Below are 21,335 nucleotides of genomic sequence, written 5' to 3'. Positions count from 1 at the left end.
CTATCGCGGGGGCTCTGGAACGTAACCCCCGTGATAGGTGAGGGATTACTGTATATGGATTATACTGTAACAAAAAATAAGCATTGGATAATGTCAGTAACATTTATTTGAGTGAATATCTTTTCTTCTGTAACTTCTACTACCTATCATAGCATTGAAGTTTCTAAGTTGGCACATGGCTGTTCTTTTAAAATATTTACATATTTAAGCTAGTTAGAGTAACTGACAGACCAGCATGTCACCATCTTCTAATATAGTAAAGTTTTCAGTTCTGATTTGATTTATCTTGACACTTTGCTGACTGTAGTATATGATTTGTCTAATCAGGATGGCTGATAGCTGGAATAAAAATTGATACTTTTTAATAATTTATTTGCCTGCGGAATGACTCTTGGATGATATATTGGTGTCTTCTTAGATTTGATTAACATCTTTCATTTTATGTGGGTTTCATATATTCCATTGTGGCATTCTTCATTACTTGTGCCAAGAATTGATATAGTTTATTGGTCCAAAACTGGTGACTACAGCTCAGTCAAAACATCATGTTGGCCTCAAAGTTAGAAGTGTGTTTTGAAAGTATGAAAGGAAATTTTTAACTTGTGAATCAAGACTCAGCAGAACTCTGATGTTACTTTTGGAAAAATAGGTTAAGAGTGACAAGGCAAATATGTGATGATGTGCCTCTTGTCTCGTCAGTGATTCTGGACGGGGTAGCAGCTTGTTAGACAGAACTGTAGCAGACAGAAGACAACTTAACACCATGACATTGCCGGACTTTAGTGATCCAGAAACAGGTGAGGGAAACAGGCTTTGATCTATACCTGTTTTAATCTTTTTTTCAAGGTGATCAATTATAACTGTTAGTTTTCTATGCTTATAACATAAAACATAATACTTCATTTATCATTGTAGATATTTAATGTTATCATCCTTATTAAACTTCAGTTTGATAGATGAAAGATACTTTAAGTTCTGTTCATGTGTTAAGGATGAATTAGTATTTTCAGATAGTGAATGTTTATTTGAACCAATCTTTTTGTTTTAAAAATTACTAATTTGAACAACCTATCTTGCACTGTTGGTCACGTCAACTATGTGCTAGAGGCAAGGTCAGAAAGTAAATGGATGAAAACTGAATGTTACTTATCTGTTTAAATGTTGGAAGATTCCATTTTGTTTGGATGAAATTTAAATTATAAAATGTAATAACAAATTGTATCTTTAAAATTTGCAAATTAGTGGTTAGAATATATATATAAAACATTGACAAAATGTATAACGGTTGTCATAGAAAATCCTGCAGTGCTGTATAATGTAATATACTATGAAAAAAGGTTCATGGTAGCCTTTAAATTGTTACTTCAAGCAGAATTATTATTTTTATTATGAGCTGTTTTAACATAAATGTACTGCATCCTCCCCATACTGAAAATTCTCCCTTTCGAGTATTCAAGATTTGATTTGTGCTTCTACTGTTCAGAGACAGCATATTTTACATAACTATATCAGTTATTACTTACTTTAAAATGTTAGTTTGAATTCAGAGAAGAAATCAAGACTTTAAAAACAGAGATTAGTGTAATATACTGTATGTGCTGCTTTTTCAAGCCTAGTTCTTTTGCAGTTATTAATAAGTAAATGTCAGTAAACAAACCAATAAATACATAAATATTCATACAGGGTGAAATAATATAGACTGCAGCCCTGCATAAACTGGGCAAAGAAGAGGTTCAAACAGTATACTCACCAGTTAGTCTCACTTATCTTTTTTTGAAGTTTATTATAATCATTTTGTTAAAATCATTATTTTAAATTAAACTGCAATATTTAATCACTCCTCATCATGGGCTCCAATTTTTGAGCTCTCTTTGGATTTGCCGCTGCAGTTCAACTGAATCTAATGGACAGCCATCATATACTTCATGCATGATTTAATTAATCATATTCACTTAACTGGCATACATTTGTAATTTTATCAAAAGTTATGTTTTGTTATTATTTTTGCTAACAGCTTTCATTATGCTAGCATCCAGTGCAGTATACAGCATAACTGAAGAATAAATGTCTTACAGGTGAATGACACAGGCTTTGTACTTTATTAATAAGAATTCATTTCATGGTCCACTTTACAGCCATTCACTTTTATTTATAATTAATGGCTTATTATTGGGGTTTTTGAATTGCAGTACATTTGTTATGCACTGCAGCACTGGATCAATGAGAATATTTTCAATGACAACCACTGTGTAAAACACACTCTTTTCTGACTGTATTAGAGGTCCTCCTGTCAGTGTCATGACTTGGAAAGTATGATTGTCCCTGAATGAAAAATCCTGATAATGGGCGTTTAAGCTGTTTGCCACGTGGGTTATTAAATCTTTACAAATGGACTGATCCATTTTTCTTGCCATATGCTTTTTAAGTGTATAGTCCAAATTTAAATATTCCCCTTCCTGCTGTTATTAAAATTCCATCATCATCATCTTAGTCCTGTATCTGCATTAATGAAGTACAAGATTATATGATGCAGTTTTTTTTACACAGCAATGCGGCAAATATTTTCTATGCCAAATTTTGCAGTCTTTCATCATTTTGTTTGATCTCTAGCTGACCAATTATACATAAACATTTCAAATGGCTCATACTGCACGGTTTATCTGGTAGCTTTATTAGGAATAAACCTTGTTTTGTAAACTTTTGAAAAAATGAATTGTTTCAGAATAACTTGCATTATACTAGACTACAATGTAAAAACAGATTTATACATATCTATAAAGTGCATTAATTCAGCATACCATTAAATATGTTGAGTTGTCAATTTTTATTTCTAAAACATTTTGATTTGGTTTTGAATTTCTCAAATCTTTCATGTTTTTTTTTTCTTTTTCCTTATTTTCCTCCTTTTTTAGCTTCAGGTCTCTCTTCTTCTAACTCTGGATCAGAGCCTTCTCTCCACTTTTTTGTATCTTCACACCATTCCCCCCATTCCAAATCTGATCCCTCCCTGAAGTTCACCAGTCATTCTTTGTGTGACCATACCCATGGACACCGGGCTTCCCTTTGTAAACCCTCTCTTTTTTACAGAAGTGTGTGCTGCAGTGTTTTCTAACTTTCTGACAATCTTTTACTGAAGTAATCGATCTGCTCTTTACCTCTCAAGTAACTTGCCATGAGAGGATTAAAATTCTCATTCAGTTTGCTATGAAAGATCTTGCTAATTGACATTTCTGAATTTTTATTAAAATAAAATGAAAAGAATACTTTATTTGTAAGTGTTACTGACAATGATCCCATAGATCTGAAGTTAAAACTTGGAATGCATATCCTTTTCCTTGGCATTATATGACATTTCATGTTTGTTTTTAAATCTGCTCTTTTGTTTTCTTTAGATACTTAATTTTAATTTTAATGTAGCTTATCATGTATGAAGGTATTATTGATCATCTTTTCCATATTTATGAGAGTATTTCAGAATATTATTTTATTTTTCATAAAGCAAGACACCATTCTTTCACTAGCTATGGCTAATTACTAGATAAGCTTTTAAACCTTTACGGTTACTATCTTTTCATACAAGAAACAATATTTCATTATACCAAAGTAAAGTCCATTTAATCTGTTAGAATTCTGAAAAGCAACATCAACTATATAATTTAAAAAGATATGAGATTAAAGATAATATAGTTTTTCAATTAAGTCAAACAACTTTCCACATGACTAGATAGATGTATACGTAAAGAGACTTGTTTATCAATACCTGAAAATCTTTTCATTTGGTGTTAATCGTTCATTTCTTAAAGCAGGAGTATTAGTTCCAAAATTCTAGTGTTTGACACATCGGTAACGATGGTCAGAAACTGATCTGAGTCTTTGTTTTACTGGCTTGTTTTCTTTTGAAGGATTTTTAATTTTTGGTTTGATTTGTTATTAAAGGCAACCCTCCAGATGCTTACTTTCATGGTTTTTACTCCCTTTTTTCAGTTTGTAAGTAGTGCTCAATTATAGGCGTTATCTTTTTACATACACTGCCGTCAACTGGATTTTAAACTAAATGATCTTTCCGCTGTCGAATGTAAATGCTAATGTCCATCATCAGTAGATGTAGTTGACTTTACTGTGTTGAACCAAGGCTGCTGCTCTTTATCCTTGTTTTCTCCCCAATGACAAATCACAATTTTGTAAAAATTTGAATGCACTTAATAATAACTATGGAGTTTCCATTATTAAAGAGGCAGTATCATTTCTCGAGGCCTAAACAAAATATTCTCATTTATCGTCTAGCACAGACTTTACTCTGTAATACGGATGCAACATTTTTTTAAAAAGTACAGTATGTGCGAGTACAAAAATTCAGCTAAAGCTGGACTTTGTTTTCTTTTTAGTAGTCCCATAACAGGGGCTTATTGTGCTATTTTGCTTAATAGTAAACAATACTCTGCATAATGCTTTTGGCCATGAAAAATGAATACTGTAACTTTAAAAATTTCCAGCAATACTACCAACCCTTTTCATGTTCCAGTTTAAATGGCCGCTGCATGCGCTAGTGTTATTTGCCTTTTCACAGTGTGTCTGTTGTTTGCATGTTGATTTGCAGTTATTTGGTTTATGTTTTTGATCTGCATGTGCAGAACATTTTTTTTAACTGATTATGATTTTTTTATTCATTTTTTTTATTTATTTATTTTTTTGCTTAAATACCAAAGCCGCATGGAACACAAGAGATGAAATCTATTTGGTTTAAAAAATGTCTTCCAAGTACAGTATATGGCCTTGAAAGATTTGCCTAAGTTTTGAACACTTTGGTTGCTTTTCTTCATATCTCCGTCAGGAGATGTTAAGTTTTTTGTGTGCATTTTAGCATGCATTTTAAAGGATTGTTTTTTCTTTTTATGTGTGGTTTGCTTAACGCATGGCGTATTTTGAAATATACTGAAAAGGCAATTTCCTTACACTGATTTGTTTTTGTAGTTCATCATGACTTCTTTCCCTCAAATATTTTTATGTCATTATATTTTCAGTTTTGTTTAACATGACAGTATCAACATGTTAGATTTTTCTTCTTTTGTAGAGATTAAAGAATGTCTTACCTTTCAGCAGTATACACTATGAGAGTTCTGGATACAAAATACTATTTCAAATGTTTATTTTGAATAATTTAAATATGATTTAATAATGCAGTGAACATTACTGAAAACAGCCACACCTAAGGTGTTTTACTTGACATGTATGTTTCCAAGCAATGTCTTTGTTTCTCTACAACCAATCGATTTTCCTTGTAGTTTTTTATTCTGAAATTTTCATTTAATTACTGCATTGTCGTTGCAGTGCAATGTTCTGTCTTGCAAAGAAAAAAAACACTTTGAGTTATTCCTCGCAAAACTGTTAATTCACACTGACATCTTTAATCTAGTATATATAATAATAATAATGATGTGTAAAGTTAATTGTAGCCCTTTATTTCAGCGTCTTTAAGCCTTTGTACGTTAGATTTGTAAAGGGTGCCAGTCTGCAGGAATATTATCTGTAATTTATCCATGAATACCTTTTTATTTGCTGCATATTTATACCATCCAGTAAGTAAGTGATAGTCCTACAGAAATCTCATGCCGGCTTCATGAGCACTAACTTTGACCGAGATTTGATTGTAATCAGCTGTGCAAGTTGGCGAGACTTAATTGCTGGTGTGATCACGTTATTTGTCAATTAGGATAATTCCCAGTTTATTGTTATTTAAGGTGGTGGTAGTTAATATGAATATAAGGTCCGCAGCAGAACAAAGAAAGAAAAATCTTTTGAGATGCTGATATAGAGGCTGTTTTAGTTGGGGGGGAGTTTTATTTTCTAGTGTCAGCAGCAGGATGACTAAATCAGGAGCTTGGAAGGAAGTAACTGACATCATTGATTCAGTGTTGTCCAACAAGTGAAACTCAAATGGCTTGATTTAGATTTAAATAAGCACAACTGAGTTTCTATTTATGTAGAAACGAAATCCTGAGAAAACGTTTAATTACAGATTTATTTCTCTTCATTCACTAAACTATTCTTCAACTTAAAATGATTTCCAGCTGTTTTTTTTGAAAAGGTGTTATATTTTTAATATTTTGTAATGTTTTTAAATTATGTTTGAAAGACATCTATGTAGTAGTTTGAATTAAAGTGCAGATTTATATATGTAGTAATTTGAATTAAAGTGCAGATTTATACACATGACCAACGATCTTAACAGTATTTGTAATTTGTACACACAATACTAGCAGTCATGAACAAGTATAAAATCCATTTGATGCTACAAACAGATTTGAGTTGTAAAGTATTGATGAGCACCAAAATACATATACATTTTTTTCTATGGAACTTTTAAACACAGATTTGTACTACTTACAGTATGTTTAATGAGTGTTCTATGCCACCTACATCTCTCAGTAAGTTAAATTATATTTACAAATACATCAAATAAATATGTCCCTCTTTTTAAGCCTTCTTAATTGCTTCTGTGATCTCTGTGGTGTACAATATCTGCAGAATTAAACCTTCCATTATTTCTGCAATAATCAACAGTTTCCAAGTTGTTTTTGAGGGGTGAGTGTTGCTTGCTCCATCTGTAAAATTGACTCTGCCTTTCTTTTCAGCCTTGCAGCCGCAGTGACCTTAGTGAGTTTGTTTTTTGTGATGCATTGTGTTTGCCCATTAGATTATGGGCAAAGATCATCATTTTTACCCCCAAGTAGCTCTTTCATTATCATTAAATGCATTATAATTAATAACAGTTTCCATTTATTTCATATAAAATATAATCTTCAGATTGTTTCTTGGAGCCATTCAATATTTTTTTAATTAAATAATACCCTTTTGGTGCTGTAGTTCCTTCACAGTGTATTCACTTCCTTCAGTAACTGCAAAACTGCAGACTATTTTGTGTATTCATGATTGTTTCACCTTAATGTAATTTAATATTAAAGATTAAGCAAAATATTTTTACCTCTGAACTGGAAAAATGTATTCTAACCGTCTGTTTCCGGTTTTAGAAAATATGCACATGAACATTGGACCAACTTTCACATTGTAAATTTCCCCTTGGGGATTAATAAAGTCTATCTATCTATCTATCTATCTATCTATCTATCTATCTATCTATCTATCTATCTATCTATCTATCTATCTATCTATCTATCTATCTGATAGAGATTGTTTGTTTTCAGCCATCAAATAAAACTCCGGCAGTGCTATGATAAGGGACATGTGGTTTCATATTTGACCGTGTGCATCCATCCACACAGTTTGTATTTTTTTGTTATGTAAGCACCTGGTAAAGAGGAACTGCTGAGGAAACTTCACTGGGCCATAAGCGATGCACTCTGAACTAGGTGTTTTTCCACAAAGCCAAGAATGTGATTGACGTCCATTACAAGTGTTGGAAATGGATGTATTTGAATTGTTAATCATAACAGTCAAAAAAAAATACATTTTGATGCTTTTATTTGTAAGATCTGCTGCTTCCCAATTTGTGCCACAGGAGTGTCCCAATTAAACACAGGTAATGAGAGCTTAATCTTTATAGATATGGAGAAACAGCGAGTTTTATTTATAAATGTGGTAAGTTGCCTATTTTTATTAAAGGTAGTTTTTAATATTGTATATAGTGATGGTTTTGACTTTTTTGCAAATTGTGGTTTGCTTTGTAATTGATAATAGTAATTCACGTGAAATCTGTTTGCATGGTTTAAAACATGTCTGGTCTGGCTGTATGTAATTTCAGTCTGTCGACTTGTTACAGTCTATAACACTAGGAAATATCTGTTGATGTTTAATATTCCTTATCATTGGCTATTTTAATTTTCATCCAACAATAAACCTCTGCTATTGTGCATTTGCTTCTTTTTAAGGAGCATGTGTTTTAACATTTAAAATAACAGAACATTAAATAAGTGAGGCAAATAAATATCTGTTGACTGTAAAAAAGCACTGGGAGCCCAGTGTGCATTTGTTATGTTATTTGATTTTCTTTACAATGACAACATTCTGTTGCTTTGAAAATGAAAGTAGTCTAAACCCATATTTTTAATAAGAGAAAGTACTGTAGTTATACTTCAGCTGGTGTTTCTTCAGTTTACTTTTGAAGTTAACGCACTCTCTCATAATATAATATAAAAATAAGTATCAGTGATGTACAGAGTGTTTGGAGTACTACTCAGAACTGTGATCTGCAAAGATTGTTGTGGGTGCTGTGTCTGCTTCATTGTGGGGTAGAAAAATATGTTGCTTGTATGTCTGAAGTCAACACCTCTCCTCAGCAAGCATTCTCTTTCCTGTCCAGTAAATACCTCATTCATTTCAGATGCAGATGATATACAGTTATATCTTAGTACAGACTCCCCTACAGAGTCACCTCCCAGCACACTCACTGACTGCATCACTGATCTTAAGCTATGGATGGAAAATTATTTTCTCAAACTTAATGCCAATAAAACTGAAGTGTTTCTGGTAGGTCCAATATCCCAACTTTCTAAGGCATCCAGTTTCTCTGTTTCTGTTGATGGTACACTCGTCAAACCTGCTCCTGTTGTCAGAAATCTTGATGTTTTGTTTGATCCATCACTTAATTTTGAGCTACACATTAGGTCTCTTTCCAAAATTTCATTCTATCATCTCCGTAACATTGTCCACCTCCGTCCATTTCTATCCTTTAATGATGCTCAAACTCTGGTTCATTGTTTCATAATGTCTCGTATTGATTACTGTAAATCCCTCTTCATTGGCCTCCCTGCAAAATCTATACAGAAGCTACAGTATATTCAGAACCCCGCAGCTAGAGTCCTCACCCACACAAAGCATTTTGCTCACATCTCCCCTGTTCTTTCCCAGCTTCACTGGTTACCGGTTCCATCAAGGATTAAATTCAAGATTCTGTTTCTCACCTTCAAAGCCCTACATGACCTTTGCCCCCCTCTACCTCACTTAAACTCCTTGTCGCTCTCTCAGGTGCTCGAGCAGTAATCTCCTTACTGTCCCACGCACCAGACTCTCCACCGTGCTTCCGTCCTTCAGTGCTATAGCTCCTCATCTCTGGAACTCTCTTCCTCAGTCTCTTCAAGATTGCTCCTCTTTCTGCACTTTTAAATCTCAACTGAAAACTTTCCTCTTCTACGAACTTTTGTCATCTGTGTTATATTTTTTTTTCTGTATGTAAAGCGACCTTGGGTTTGTGAAAGGTGCTCAATAAATGTAACATTATTATTATTATTATTATTGAACTAGTTTCCCAAATCTTCAAGTTGCGAGTGGCATCTAAGTTTTGCTTGTTTTCAGTATCGTATCTGTGAAAGGTTTTAGGCAAGTTTTGTTTTTTGCTGAAACTGGACAAAATCGTATTCCGCCTGTCAGTGTTCTAAACATTGTTAAATGACAAAATGTTTTTACTGTTTGCAAAAAATTTGAAGAGCACAATTGTAAAAAGTATTATTTACAGAAGTATTCATCTGAGAATTTTCTCTCATTATCCCTTGTAGATTTGCTCAAGGAATATCAAGGTCAACAGCAAATGTTGGAAAATAATCGTTTTGTATGAACCCCTTTTTATCAAATCAGAACATCTTTTTTCATGTCATTTTTTTTTTTACTTGACTTTTTCTCTAGTCATTCAGACTGTGTCGTTGTTTCAAAGAAGAGTAACCAATAGCTATTCCCAGAAAAGTTCTGCCTATTATGTAGGTCTTCAATTCATGTGAAATGCTGGGTTCTGAGAGAGTTAAAAACCATATTCTGATCTGTCCTTGCATGGCTCTGTTTCTCACTACTTCCATTCTCTAGTATCTCCATGCGTTCATCCAAGTGAACCCTTTTCTACTTCTGTCTGTTTACTAATTATGCCTCCTTTTACCAGAAGAAATGATAATGTTCATCTTTTTAAAAATTATTGTACAGTGCATACATCCCAAACAGATAACAATCATTTGGCTGAAATTATGACTGCTGTTGTAAGGCTGAAAGTAGTACACATATGTTATATATTTACGGTACTCTTGAAGCCTTCAGAACTGTACCGTAATGATTATATTATTCATAATTTTATAGACTTGACAAATGAGAGGAAACTTCAGAGTATGAGCCTCATTTGGTTAGATAATAACTAAATCATTCTAATGTGTCTTCTCGATAATTTTAAAAGTTTATCTGTATGATTCAGTAGTTTGTTCCAGACTACCTCTAATTTTCAACTGTGACATTTAGTACATGATTTACTACCGTATATACTAGCGGATAAGTTCTCCCGTGGATAAGTCGGGACTTGATTTTACAGTATAATTTCTGGTATTTTATAATGTCGGTTGTATAAGTCGAATGCGGAAAACTCGCGCTATTGGTACAAGAGATTATGATATGCTAATGCCCACCTGAGAGAGTAACCACAGAGCACACGGCCTCTTTCCCTATGTGTGTGCGGCAATGCGCTGTATCTGCACGTGCTCCTAACCTCTCTCTCTCTCTCTCTCTCTATTGTGCTTGAATACCCAGACTATTCCGAAGCGATGTTTTCACTGATTTGTGTTTTTTGTATCTCACACTCTCATACACCTTTATCGTAAGAGCATCCATTACCTACGATGGAGCGTTCAATCAGAAAAAACGTCATTGAATTAGCGATAGAAATTGGTAACTGCGCTGCTGCAACAAAATTCAGTGCGTCTGAGAAACTGGTGTGAGATTGGGGGAGGCAAGAAGATATAAAAAAAAAAAATTCAAGTGTCGCATTTTTGGACAAGTGTATAAGTCGGGTCTGATTTTATGATCAATTTTTCAGGTTTCAGGTCCCGACTTATTCGTGAGCATATACGGTAGTTAACTGAAGGAATTCTTATAGATTAGTTTTATCGTTGTGTTTGAGAATTTGGAGGACTGGATTGGGTCCTCACATAGCTTACTATATTTAAGGCTAAGGAAGTTTAATTTCCTTAGCATGTTACAGCAGGACAGATCCTTTAATTTAGAACTGCACTTAAGGCCATGTCACATTTGACAACTTTTCTAGTGATTGTCAGTCCTAGCCTTCATTTACACTAATGTGCTCCAGCCATACCCAGCAACTCACTCCAGCTAGTCCGCAACTCACTTCGACAGGTTTGATTTTGTCCTTAGCTGTAAGAGCAGGCAGGCTCTCTATGCATGAGAGCTGACAACTAATGAATGCTCACCTGGAAGTACATTGCATCTAATGCACCATTAAGGAATAAGAAACACAGAGGTTTTGAACCTTCCAAGAAGAGACACTCATCGATCTCATGTTTCATGTTTTACATGCCATGAGAGAAAGGAAAAAGATTAAAAGGGCTGAAATTGAAGCTAAACTCACCATACCTATTAACCCTTCGTACAGCACTGGCTCTGTCAGGCAACACACCATTTTCATTCAGAAAAAGGGACTTGCAAGACTGTCCTGGAAAGTTATCATGCAGTCGCTAAACTTGATGTTCCTAGCAATTATCAGTTGTGTACATTTATGTGGTCCGGCGATGAGACCAGAGACCTCAGTCTGCAAGTCTGACATGCCATATGAATAGAAGTCAGCTTAAACTGCCGTTTGTGGTATTACTTCTAGACTTGGTGTATCCTTTAATGGCAGTAACCTGAAATGCACACAGTACTCCAGATGTGGTCTCATTAGAGCACTAGAAAGTCTTGATTCATGTCCAGCGGTTTTTGCAAATATGACCTGTCAATATGCAATTAAAAGGTATTTATTAAACTTTTTAATTGCATTTGCACATTGCCTAGGCAATCAGAAATCCTTCCTAGAGATTGTTTCCTGCAAGACATTGCTTCTAGACCTCTATGTATAATAAGTGTTCCTTTTGCCTACCTGTGGGACTTTGCACTTGTCTACATTAAACTGCAAGTCTGTTTGGATTCTGCTGTTCCCGTGTCATTTTTTTGCAATTTGTTATCTGACAAACTAATTTTATGATGAAGTGAACAAATTGTGTCTAAAACTTAAGGGTGTGTATATCATTTAGGCGGTTGGTTGTTCAGTACAATTTTATAGAATGTCTTGAGCTGTGACATTTAGCCTTGGGGTTCAATACACACTGATTATGTATTTCTTGCCCATCCCCATTGACAATAAAAACAATTGTCTTAATTTGTGAGGGAACTAAATAACACAATGCTTTCTGTTTATAAGTTTGTTGTTCATTGTAGGGGTTCACCCATTGGTCATATAAATACTTGTGAAAAGAGCCATCCATACAATATTGGTTGAAACTGCCATGTTATCATTTGTGCTGTTGTCTTTTACTTATATGGACATTTCCGTTTCATAGCAAATGTTGTTTTCATCTTAAGTTGTTATGTTCAGTACAGTAATCATATGTTGATAAGCCGTCTCATTTTATTTTTTTCAAAAGTATACATTATTCAGTGGATTTTTTTGGTTAAAAATTAAAGATATTAAGGATATTGTCTGCATTAAAGTGGTATATGGTACTGGTGTGAAATTAGTACACTAATTTAAGAGTAGTATTGTCTTGTATATAGTATTGTTTTTATGTTTTTGAATGTTTCTTAAAGTACTTTATGAACTAATTACAAATTTCTAAGCATGCTGTGTGAGTTTATTGGTTTTGTGTCTCCAGCAACAGAATGTCATATATGTCTTTTGCTATAGTGCTCCCTGACTCTGAGAATTTGTGTTGTAGGAATATAGATGAAGGGATTCACAAGGCCTGTTTTATGCATCTTGGATTTTAATTTATTTTGTAATTTTATATGAAGTTCCTCTGTTCCTTTTTCCTGTTGTGTTGTGTGTTGGATATTTCAAGTTCTGCCTAAGTATGTAGAATAAGAGAAAAAAAAACAAATCAGTGAAGGATCAATATTGCCTTTTATAAAGACTCTCTAGATTTTAAGTTTCTTTTACAAATAGAAATGTAATGATTTAAGTTTTTTCACCAACCTCTGAAATTTTTTTCTCACATTTTCCCCTGTGTGTTGCTGAATATTGGCACTTTTTTCCTTAAGTGTTTGACTGGAATGCTCTTTTGAAATCAGTATTGGTTTGGATTCTGATTAACTCATTCATGCCAGGACAGATAAAACTATGCAAAGTAAAGATTTATAATTCTAAATTATATTATAGTTACATGCACAGAAATACCTGTCAACATGAATATATTTCAACATTTTGTTTCCTGATAAAACCTAAGTTTGGAATTTACCTGATGAGAATGTCCCTGTATAAAAGTAGATTTAAAAGCTGATTACAACTTGTTTTACAATTTGAAACACCTTCTCTCTTTGACAGATGTGTTGACATATAATATTCAATAATTATGGACATTGGTGGTGGTTGTAATGTAAATTGTGGTATTTAATGAGTGTTTTTCGTATTTTAATATTTTGGCGACTTGTGAAAAGTCTAAACTCATAAACTGATCATTTCTTTTTATATTTAAGAAATATTGAAAATTTAAATTCCAGTTGAAATGTATCTTAAAGGAACTAATCATAGTGTATACATTAGATTATCAAGTTTGTTATGATTGTAATTTCTAATAATTTCTCTTCCTAATGATATACAGTAATCCCTCCTCGATCGCGGGGGTTGCGTTCCAGAAACCCCCGCGAAAGGTGAAAATCCGCGAAGTAGAAACCATATGTTTGTATGGTTATTTTTATATTGTCATGCTTGGGTCACGGATTTGCGCAGAAACACAGGAGGTTGTAGAGAGACAGGAACGTTATTCAAACACTGCAAACAAACATTTGTCTCTTTTTCAAAAGTTTAAACTGTGCTCCATGACAAGACAGAGATGACAGTTCCGTCTCACAATTAAAAGAATGCAAACATATCTTCCTCTTCAAAGGAGTGCGCGTCAGGAGCAGATAATGTCAGAGAGATAGAGAAAAGCAAACAAATCAATAGGGCTGTTTGGCTTTTAAGTATGTGAAGCACCGCCGGACAAAGCAGTTGCAATAAAGGCAGCAGCTGACACCCCCTCCGTCAGGAGCAGAGAATGTCAGAGAGAGAGAGAGACAGATTAAAACAAACAATCAAAAATCAATATGTGCCCTTCGAGCTTTTAAGTATGCGAAGCACCGTGCAGCATGTCGCTTCACGAAGCAGCTGCACAGAAGGGAGCAACGTGAAGATAATCTTTCAGCATTTTTAGACGAGCGTCCGTATAGTCTAGTTGTGAGAACAGCCCCCCTGCTCACACCCCCTACGTCAGGATCAGAGAATGTCAGAGCAAGAGAGAGAGAGAGAAAAGTAAGTTGGGTAGCTTCTCAGCCATCTGTCAATAGCGTCCCTTGTATGAAATCAACTGGGCAAACCAACTGAGGAAGCATGTACCAGAAATTAAAAGACCCATTGTCCGCAGAAATCCGCGAACCAGCAAAAAATCTGCGATATATATTTAAATATGCTTTCATATAAAATCCGCGATAGAGTGAAGCCGCGAAAGTCGAAGCGCAATATAGTGAGGGATTACTGTATGTTGTAAAAATATATTATTTGAAGCAATATATGAGAACAGCCATGACTTTACATATTAAAAGGTTTTTTGTTTTTTTTTAATTCAGCATATTTTTGCAAAGATTTTGTTAAGGTCTGGACTAGAAAACAAAAGAGAATGGTGAAAATGGAGTCAATAAAGCAAGCATATTTCTAATACCCTGAAAAGGAAGTACAAGCAAAACACCTGTTTAAAAAAAAAACACTATTGTAAAATCTTCTGAAAAGTACCTTTTAGCTTACAGTACCAATTAAGCAAAAGAAAGATTATTATTATGGGTTCTGATATACTGGATCCAGAAGCTATGTGCCACCATCTTGTATAGGTGGAACATAATGACAGTGTACATCATGTGATTGGCCATAATCAGTATAGATTTGGTCATGAAAAAGAGCGATGACCATCAGAAAAGCGACACAAAATGGCATCACCAATACTACCATACAATAATTCAAAAAGTGCAAAGACAAAGAATATGTACATAAAAAATACATAAATTAACACTAAAAGTTGCAATACTGTGGGAAACAAGTGTGTCTACATTGAAGGTAAACCACTTTCACCTCAAATCTTGAAGACTGCAATTATTACTATTTTTGGGAAATACTTCTCTGAGAACTATGTCTTACAAAAAAAAATATTACATGCCATATTGTAAGAAATGCAGCTAAAATAAGAGTTCAAAATTAATGAGCAGTTTTAAGCATATTTAATTATTTTATTACATGACTTTGCATTACCAAACTGTATTACAGCTGTTTTTAACATTTCAGATAGATTTAATGATACTAACATTTCTTTCCAAGGAAAATTGTTACAATATATTTATATAATGAAGAACAATCAAACTAAGAACACTTAGTCAAAGTTTTGTAGACTCTATCTATAATTGCTGTAAAGCAAAGGTTTTGGGTGTCATCCCATTGCAGTTGCTGCTTTGTGCTCATATGTTGTTTCATCCTTGGTGATTGTCAATAAGTGAATGCCTTTTTCCAGTCAACTCAACTGCCAGTTGCTTGTTCTGCTGTGCTGAGGAAGGTAATGGGGGATTTGTCAATGATTTCATCCTTTCTCTCTCCCTACTCCCTTGTCTGTTTACAGTAAGCCCAGCAAAACATTCACACTTTTTTTATTGTTCATCATTTTGGCTCACATTATCCTCTGGCAGTTTGCCTAACCTGTATTGTTTTCATTTTGGATATAAACTGGCTAAAATACTAATTATTTATAGCAGGAACAACAATGTATTAGATATGAAATGTTATTGAAATATTTACTGACATTCTTTAATAGTATTGTAGTGGAATGTCTTAACAGCATATATTACAAACAATAAACATTAATTATCCAATAAAATAAGTATGAATTGGCATTAAAAGTCAAAATAGTTGTTTTAATCTATACATAATATCCTCAGGTACTTTGAATTATTTATTTTTAACAGTATGAGTGGATATTGAAATATCAAATCAAATATTGATTAAGAAAGATATCTGTCACTTAGTTGAAAAGTAATTAAAATAGATTACAGTGAAAGTTATGTTTTTCATTTAGATTACCAATAGTTAGCTGGTGCTTTTGTCCAAAATTACTTTCAAGTCTCAAATAAATCATATAACTGCTTCCACATTCCTAGATTAGAAATAGGATTGACGTGTTGGCACAGGGAAACAGTGAGGAATGGTGAATGAGAACCTCGTGTTTCATAATGTGTTACCTTGGCCACAAAGTGACACTAATTGCTGCATCTCTATTGCCAAATTTTGCCTCACTCATGTTCTAATCCTTTGTCCTCTTTCTTGTACCTTACAGTGAGCTCTATATGTTTCAGTAGTATACCTTTTGTTTATTTTCCTCGGTTTTTGCTTAGTTTTAGGTTTGCGTTATGTCTGGGTTTTTTTATAAAATTTTACTCTAAAATCTGTTTTATATAATGCTTTTCACAGTCTACACAAGAGTCCATCTTAAGCAGTAAATACAATCTAAGATTCAGAAATTAAAATACATCTTAAATCATGGAGTAATAATCATTGGAAAGAAATTATTAAGAAATTAATCCAACAGGTACAGAAGTTTTTGTTACAAAATTGAACAAATAGCCTAAAATGCTAGAGAGAGAGGGTGAATTTTCAGTTATGATTTGAACATTTAGGGTGGCAGAGTGGCGCAGTGGGTAGCGCTGCTGCCTCGCAGTTAGGAGACCCGGTTCTCCCCATGTCTGCGTTGGTTTTCTCCCACAGTCCACAGACATGCAGGTTAGGTGTATTGGTGATCCTAAATTGTCTCTAGTGGGGGGGTGTGTGTGTGTGCGTGCCCTGCGATGGGCTGGCGCCCTGCCCGGGGTTTGTTTCCTGCCTTGTGCCCTGTGTTGGCTGGGATTGGCTCCAGCAGACCCCCATGACCCTGTAGTTAGGATATAGCGGGTTGGATAATGGATGGATTTGAACAGTTACACATTGGACACCTTTAATCAACAAGTCAACTAAAGCACAAAAATAAAGTGTTACTTGTTAAATGTTACATGCTTTGCAGTGTTATAAAGAAGAAGTGAGTGTTTTATTCAAGCTTTGAATGCTCATCACCATTGCATGCATAGTAGGAAAACCACTTTTACTTAATTTTGAGGAGGCCTTTGTTTTTTCACATTCTGTCTATTACAGGTTTTCCAGCTGTTTGTAATGCATCAAATCAACAAATGAATTTTTGCATAAATTAAATGATCATGCTTACTTTTTTCCAAAATTCTTGTAATTATCATATTTCTACAGTCACCTGTTGATATTGGGAATATTAGAGGTAGGCTGACTCACTTATTTAATTGCTTTTATACTGGGCATTCTTTAATGTATTAATGTATATAGTACTAAAAGTGTACTTTTATAGTGCTGTCCTGGTATGGAACTGGTTAATGCAGTTTGATTTATCATATATTTTACTTTATGTGAGATTACTTATTTGTCCATGCTTTTCCACTCAGGTTCGGTTCATGCCACTTCTATTGCTGCTTCACGAGTGGAGCAGGCCTTGTCTGAAGTTGCATCTTCATTGCAAAGCAGTGCTCCAAAGCAAGGGCCTCTTCATCCTTGGATGACTCTTGCACAGATCTGGCTTCATGCAGGTATGAACTATGTGTTTAAATATAAGCATAAAGCATTTTTAAACTGTTAGAAGACTAACATGGATATCCATATATACTTTGGTATTTGAAAGTTTATGAATCCCTTTTAAACACTAGAATTACCAGAGCCTACGAAAAAACTCGTAAATCCGTCCCACCTTAAATTGCGTCTTAAATCCGTTTGCACATCTCCACCAGAGTCTTTTGTCATCTAAATGTGCTGATAAACACAAGCTACTAGCAGCCAGCTATTCCATCCCCCCACCGACTCAATCAGAATCAATCCATACAACCCCATCTGACATAGCTGTTTTCACATAAATAAAAGTGCACTTTTATTCAAGACTATAACCGAAGAATAAAGAAAGCAAGTTACAGGTGGTGGTTGATACAACAGCTTGCGTGGTGCAATGCTAAGAACTGCTGATTTCAAGTGACGGTGAGATACGCCAGCGTTTGTGTGTCAGAACCCTTTTTTGGGGGGGGGGGGGGGGCAGTAGTATGCATCGTGGTACACTGCAGACCTATAGCGCGTCTTTATGTCAGATGGGGTTGTATGGATTGATTCTGAATGCGACTGCGAGAATGAAAAGTGAATTAAAAAAAAAAAAAAGCTAACCTTTACCAGTATCATAAGTTACACCGGCTGTTACAGACTGAAATCAAATTTATGTTGTTATTCTAAAATTGTAAGAATAAGAGCAGTTCACTTCTCAAAGTGGAGCCGTGCGGGATTGAACTCACCACTCTCTGATTCCCAGTCAGGAGCTGATACCATTACACCACCGCGGCGGTTGTAGTAAGAGTGTCAATGTGGCATGCTAACGCTGCTTTTTTTTTTCTTTGTGCAGTTATATTTTTGAATAAAAGCGCACGTGTTCTCTTATTTGTACCTTTTGTGAAAGTGTTTCTTTGATATATGGACTTCAGGCTTCATACGTTATATAGTTTATGCCTACATTTTGTCATTTACTATTAGAATATGAAAAACGTTTCTGTTTTAAAAATGTGTTTGCACAGACTACTATAGAAACGGAACACACATGAAATGCGTGTATTCCAAATAACGCTATATTATTTCCACTCTAAAACTCCACTTCAATCCCAGATAATCAAATCAAGGCAAGGCATGAGCTAGGAGAAGTTCATTCTAAGTCGGTGGGGGGATGGAATAGCTGGCTGCTAGTAGCTTGTGTTTATCAGCACATTTAGATGACAAAAGACTCTGGCGGAGAGGTGCAAACGGATTTAAGACGCGATTTAAGGTGGGACGGATTTACGAGTTTTTTCGTAGGCTCTGGTAATTCTAGTGTTAAATGTTACATTTTCATTAGCAATTTTTTGTTTAATCAGAATTAGCAGCAGGGATAGATGGACAGAGGGATGTTTGGATATATCCAAGTTTCTAATTTTAAACCAAGAACTAATTCCAGTAGGGTTAATAACTGCAACTGATGGCAAGTTGTTCAGATCCATAGAGAAAAAGGCAGACTCAAACCATAACATTCCTTTCACCATGCTTGACTGTTGCACAAGTTATAACACTGAGAGAAATAGAGACAAAACCTGGTTCGATAGAGTGAGTAATAAAAGCACTGTGGAAAATTTTAAAAATGAAACAGATAATTTTTTAATCAGGACTAGAGGCTAATTTCAAAGCAAGTAAATATTAATTTCCAGAATGTACTAAAATAGGTCAAAGCTAAATATGTAAGCACCAGTTACAGTTAAGGCATATAGCAAGGCCTTCGGTTGACAAAGGACTACAGCATGATACATATTCTGTTTGCTGATGACTACTCACTTCCATTCAAACTAAATTAATTCCGCTCTGTGTTTGATGTGAAAATCAACATGACAGCCACATGGCAAAATGGCTAAGGCACTGGACTTTAAACAACAAGCTTCTCAGTTCACTTCCTGCCTTTGGCACACTGCGTGACTCTGAGCAGCGCATTTAACCTGCCTGCACTCCATCTGTAAAACATATCAGTAAACAGCTGTAATGTATCTTGTTCTTACAATTCAGCTTGGATAAAGGTGACAGCCAAAAATACCATAATAACTTGCATTACACTGCACTCCAACAACCAGAGTGGATGCTTCCAGCATCCATTATTAGTCAAGACCTTGATTCTTATAGAGCTGCTGGGAAGGGTCTTGGCCTTTTTTTTTCACTGAGAGTACTGAAGTGATGTCTTAGTCAACTTGTTTCTATTTTACCAAGATTTGTAGTCTTTTGGTTAAGCAGTAAATGTTCCACACTGGTTTGAGATGGCTACTGTAGTATTTTCCAAAAGCTTCCACTGTGTACGGTCTAAAAAACTTCTATGATTTCAGTTAAGAATTACATACCTTGATAAATACGCAGGACTTTTTAGTTAAGCAGCATTGCTGCAGTGTGGTAGAGAGTATTGTATGAGCAAGATTGGTGTGCTGTGCATGGCTAGGAGCATGCACTGATAGCACCCACCACACAAGGAGTTACTGTATATAAAATAAATGTTAAGTTTTTATGTATGTGAACTGTTTATATTGATATATATCTGCAGCTATATATAATATGTATATAGTAGCTACACACCAATCATCCACAAAATTAAAACCACTGGCAGGTTAAGTGAATAACATTGATTACAATGTCACCTGCTAAGGGTTGGGATGTATTTGACAGCAAGTGAACAGTCAGTTCTTGAAAGTGATATGTTGGAAGCAGGAAAAATGAGCAAGCATAAGGATCTTTGACTTCTTCTTCTTTCCGCTGCTTCTGTTAGGGGTTGTTGCAACAGCGGATCATCTTTTTCTATATCTTTCTGTCCTTTGCGTCTTGCTCTGTTACATTTACCACCTGCGTGTCCTTTCGCAACACATCCATAAACCTCCTCTTAGACCTTCCCCTTTTCCTTTTTCCTGGCAGCTCTATCCTTAGCATCCTTCTCCCAATATACTCGGCATCTCTCCTCTGCACATGTCCAAACCAACGCAATCTCGCCTCCCTGAGTTTGTCTCCCAACTTTCCAACTTGAGCTGACCCTCTAATGTCCTCATTTCTAATCCTATCCATCCTCGTCACACCCAATGCAAATTTTAGCATCTTTAACTCTGCCACCTCCAGCTCTGTCTCCTGCTTTCTGGTCAGTGCCACCGTCTCCAACCCATATAACATACAGTAGCTGGTCTCACTACCGTCCTGTAGACCTTCCCTTTCACTCTTGCTGATATCCGTCTGTCACAAATCACTCCTGACACTCTTCTCCACCCATTCCACCCTGCCTGTACTCTCTTTTTCACCTCTCTTCCACAATCCCCATTACTCTGTACAGTTGATCCCAAGTATTTAAACTCATCCACCTTTGCCAACTCTACTCTTTGCATCCTCACAATTCCACTGACCTCCCTCTCGTTTACACATATGTATTCTGTGTTGTTTCTACTGACCTTAAGTCCTCTACTCTCTAGAGTATATCTCCACCTCTCCAGGGTCTCCTCAACCTGCTCCCTACTATCACTACAGATCACAATGTCATCAGCAAACATCATAGTCCATGGGGACTCCTGTCTAATCTCATCTGTCAACCTGTCCATCACCATTGCAAATAAGAAAGGGCTCAGTGCTGATCCCTGATGTAATCCCACCTCCACCTTGAATGCATCCATCACTCCTACCGCAAACCTCACTACTGTCACACTTCCCTCGTACATATCCT

At 35.2% G+C, this 21,335-nt stretch overlaps 1 protein-coding gene across 1 annotated transcript in view; it reads left to right on the top strand.

Annotated features, from left to right (window-relative positions):
* Positions 1-21,335, top strand: part of ttc7b (tetratricopeptide repeat domain 7B) — a 204,523-nt gene that overhangs the window by 135,022 nt on the left and 48,166 nt on the right. The window contains 4 exon segments of the mRNA XM_051920188.1: positions 700-797; positions 2,913-3,089; positions 3,937-3,987; positions 17,488-17,628. Coding sequence (XP_051776148.1) covers positions 700-797; positions 2,913-3,089; positions 3,937-3,987; positions 17,488-17,628 — 467 coding nt within the window.

Source organism: Erpetoichthys calabaricus, chromosome 16 (assembly GCF_900747795.2).
Source record: "Erpetoichthys calabaricus chromosome 16, fErpCal1.3, whole genome shotgun sequence".
Classification (NCBI taxonomy): Eukaryota; Metazoa; Chordata; class Cladistia; order Polypteriformes; family Polypteridae; genus Erpetoichthys; species Erpetoichthys calabaricus.
Note: the sequence above shows the minus strand (reverse complement) of the source record. Positions and strands in the feature narration are given on the sequence as shown.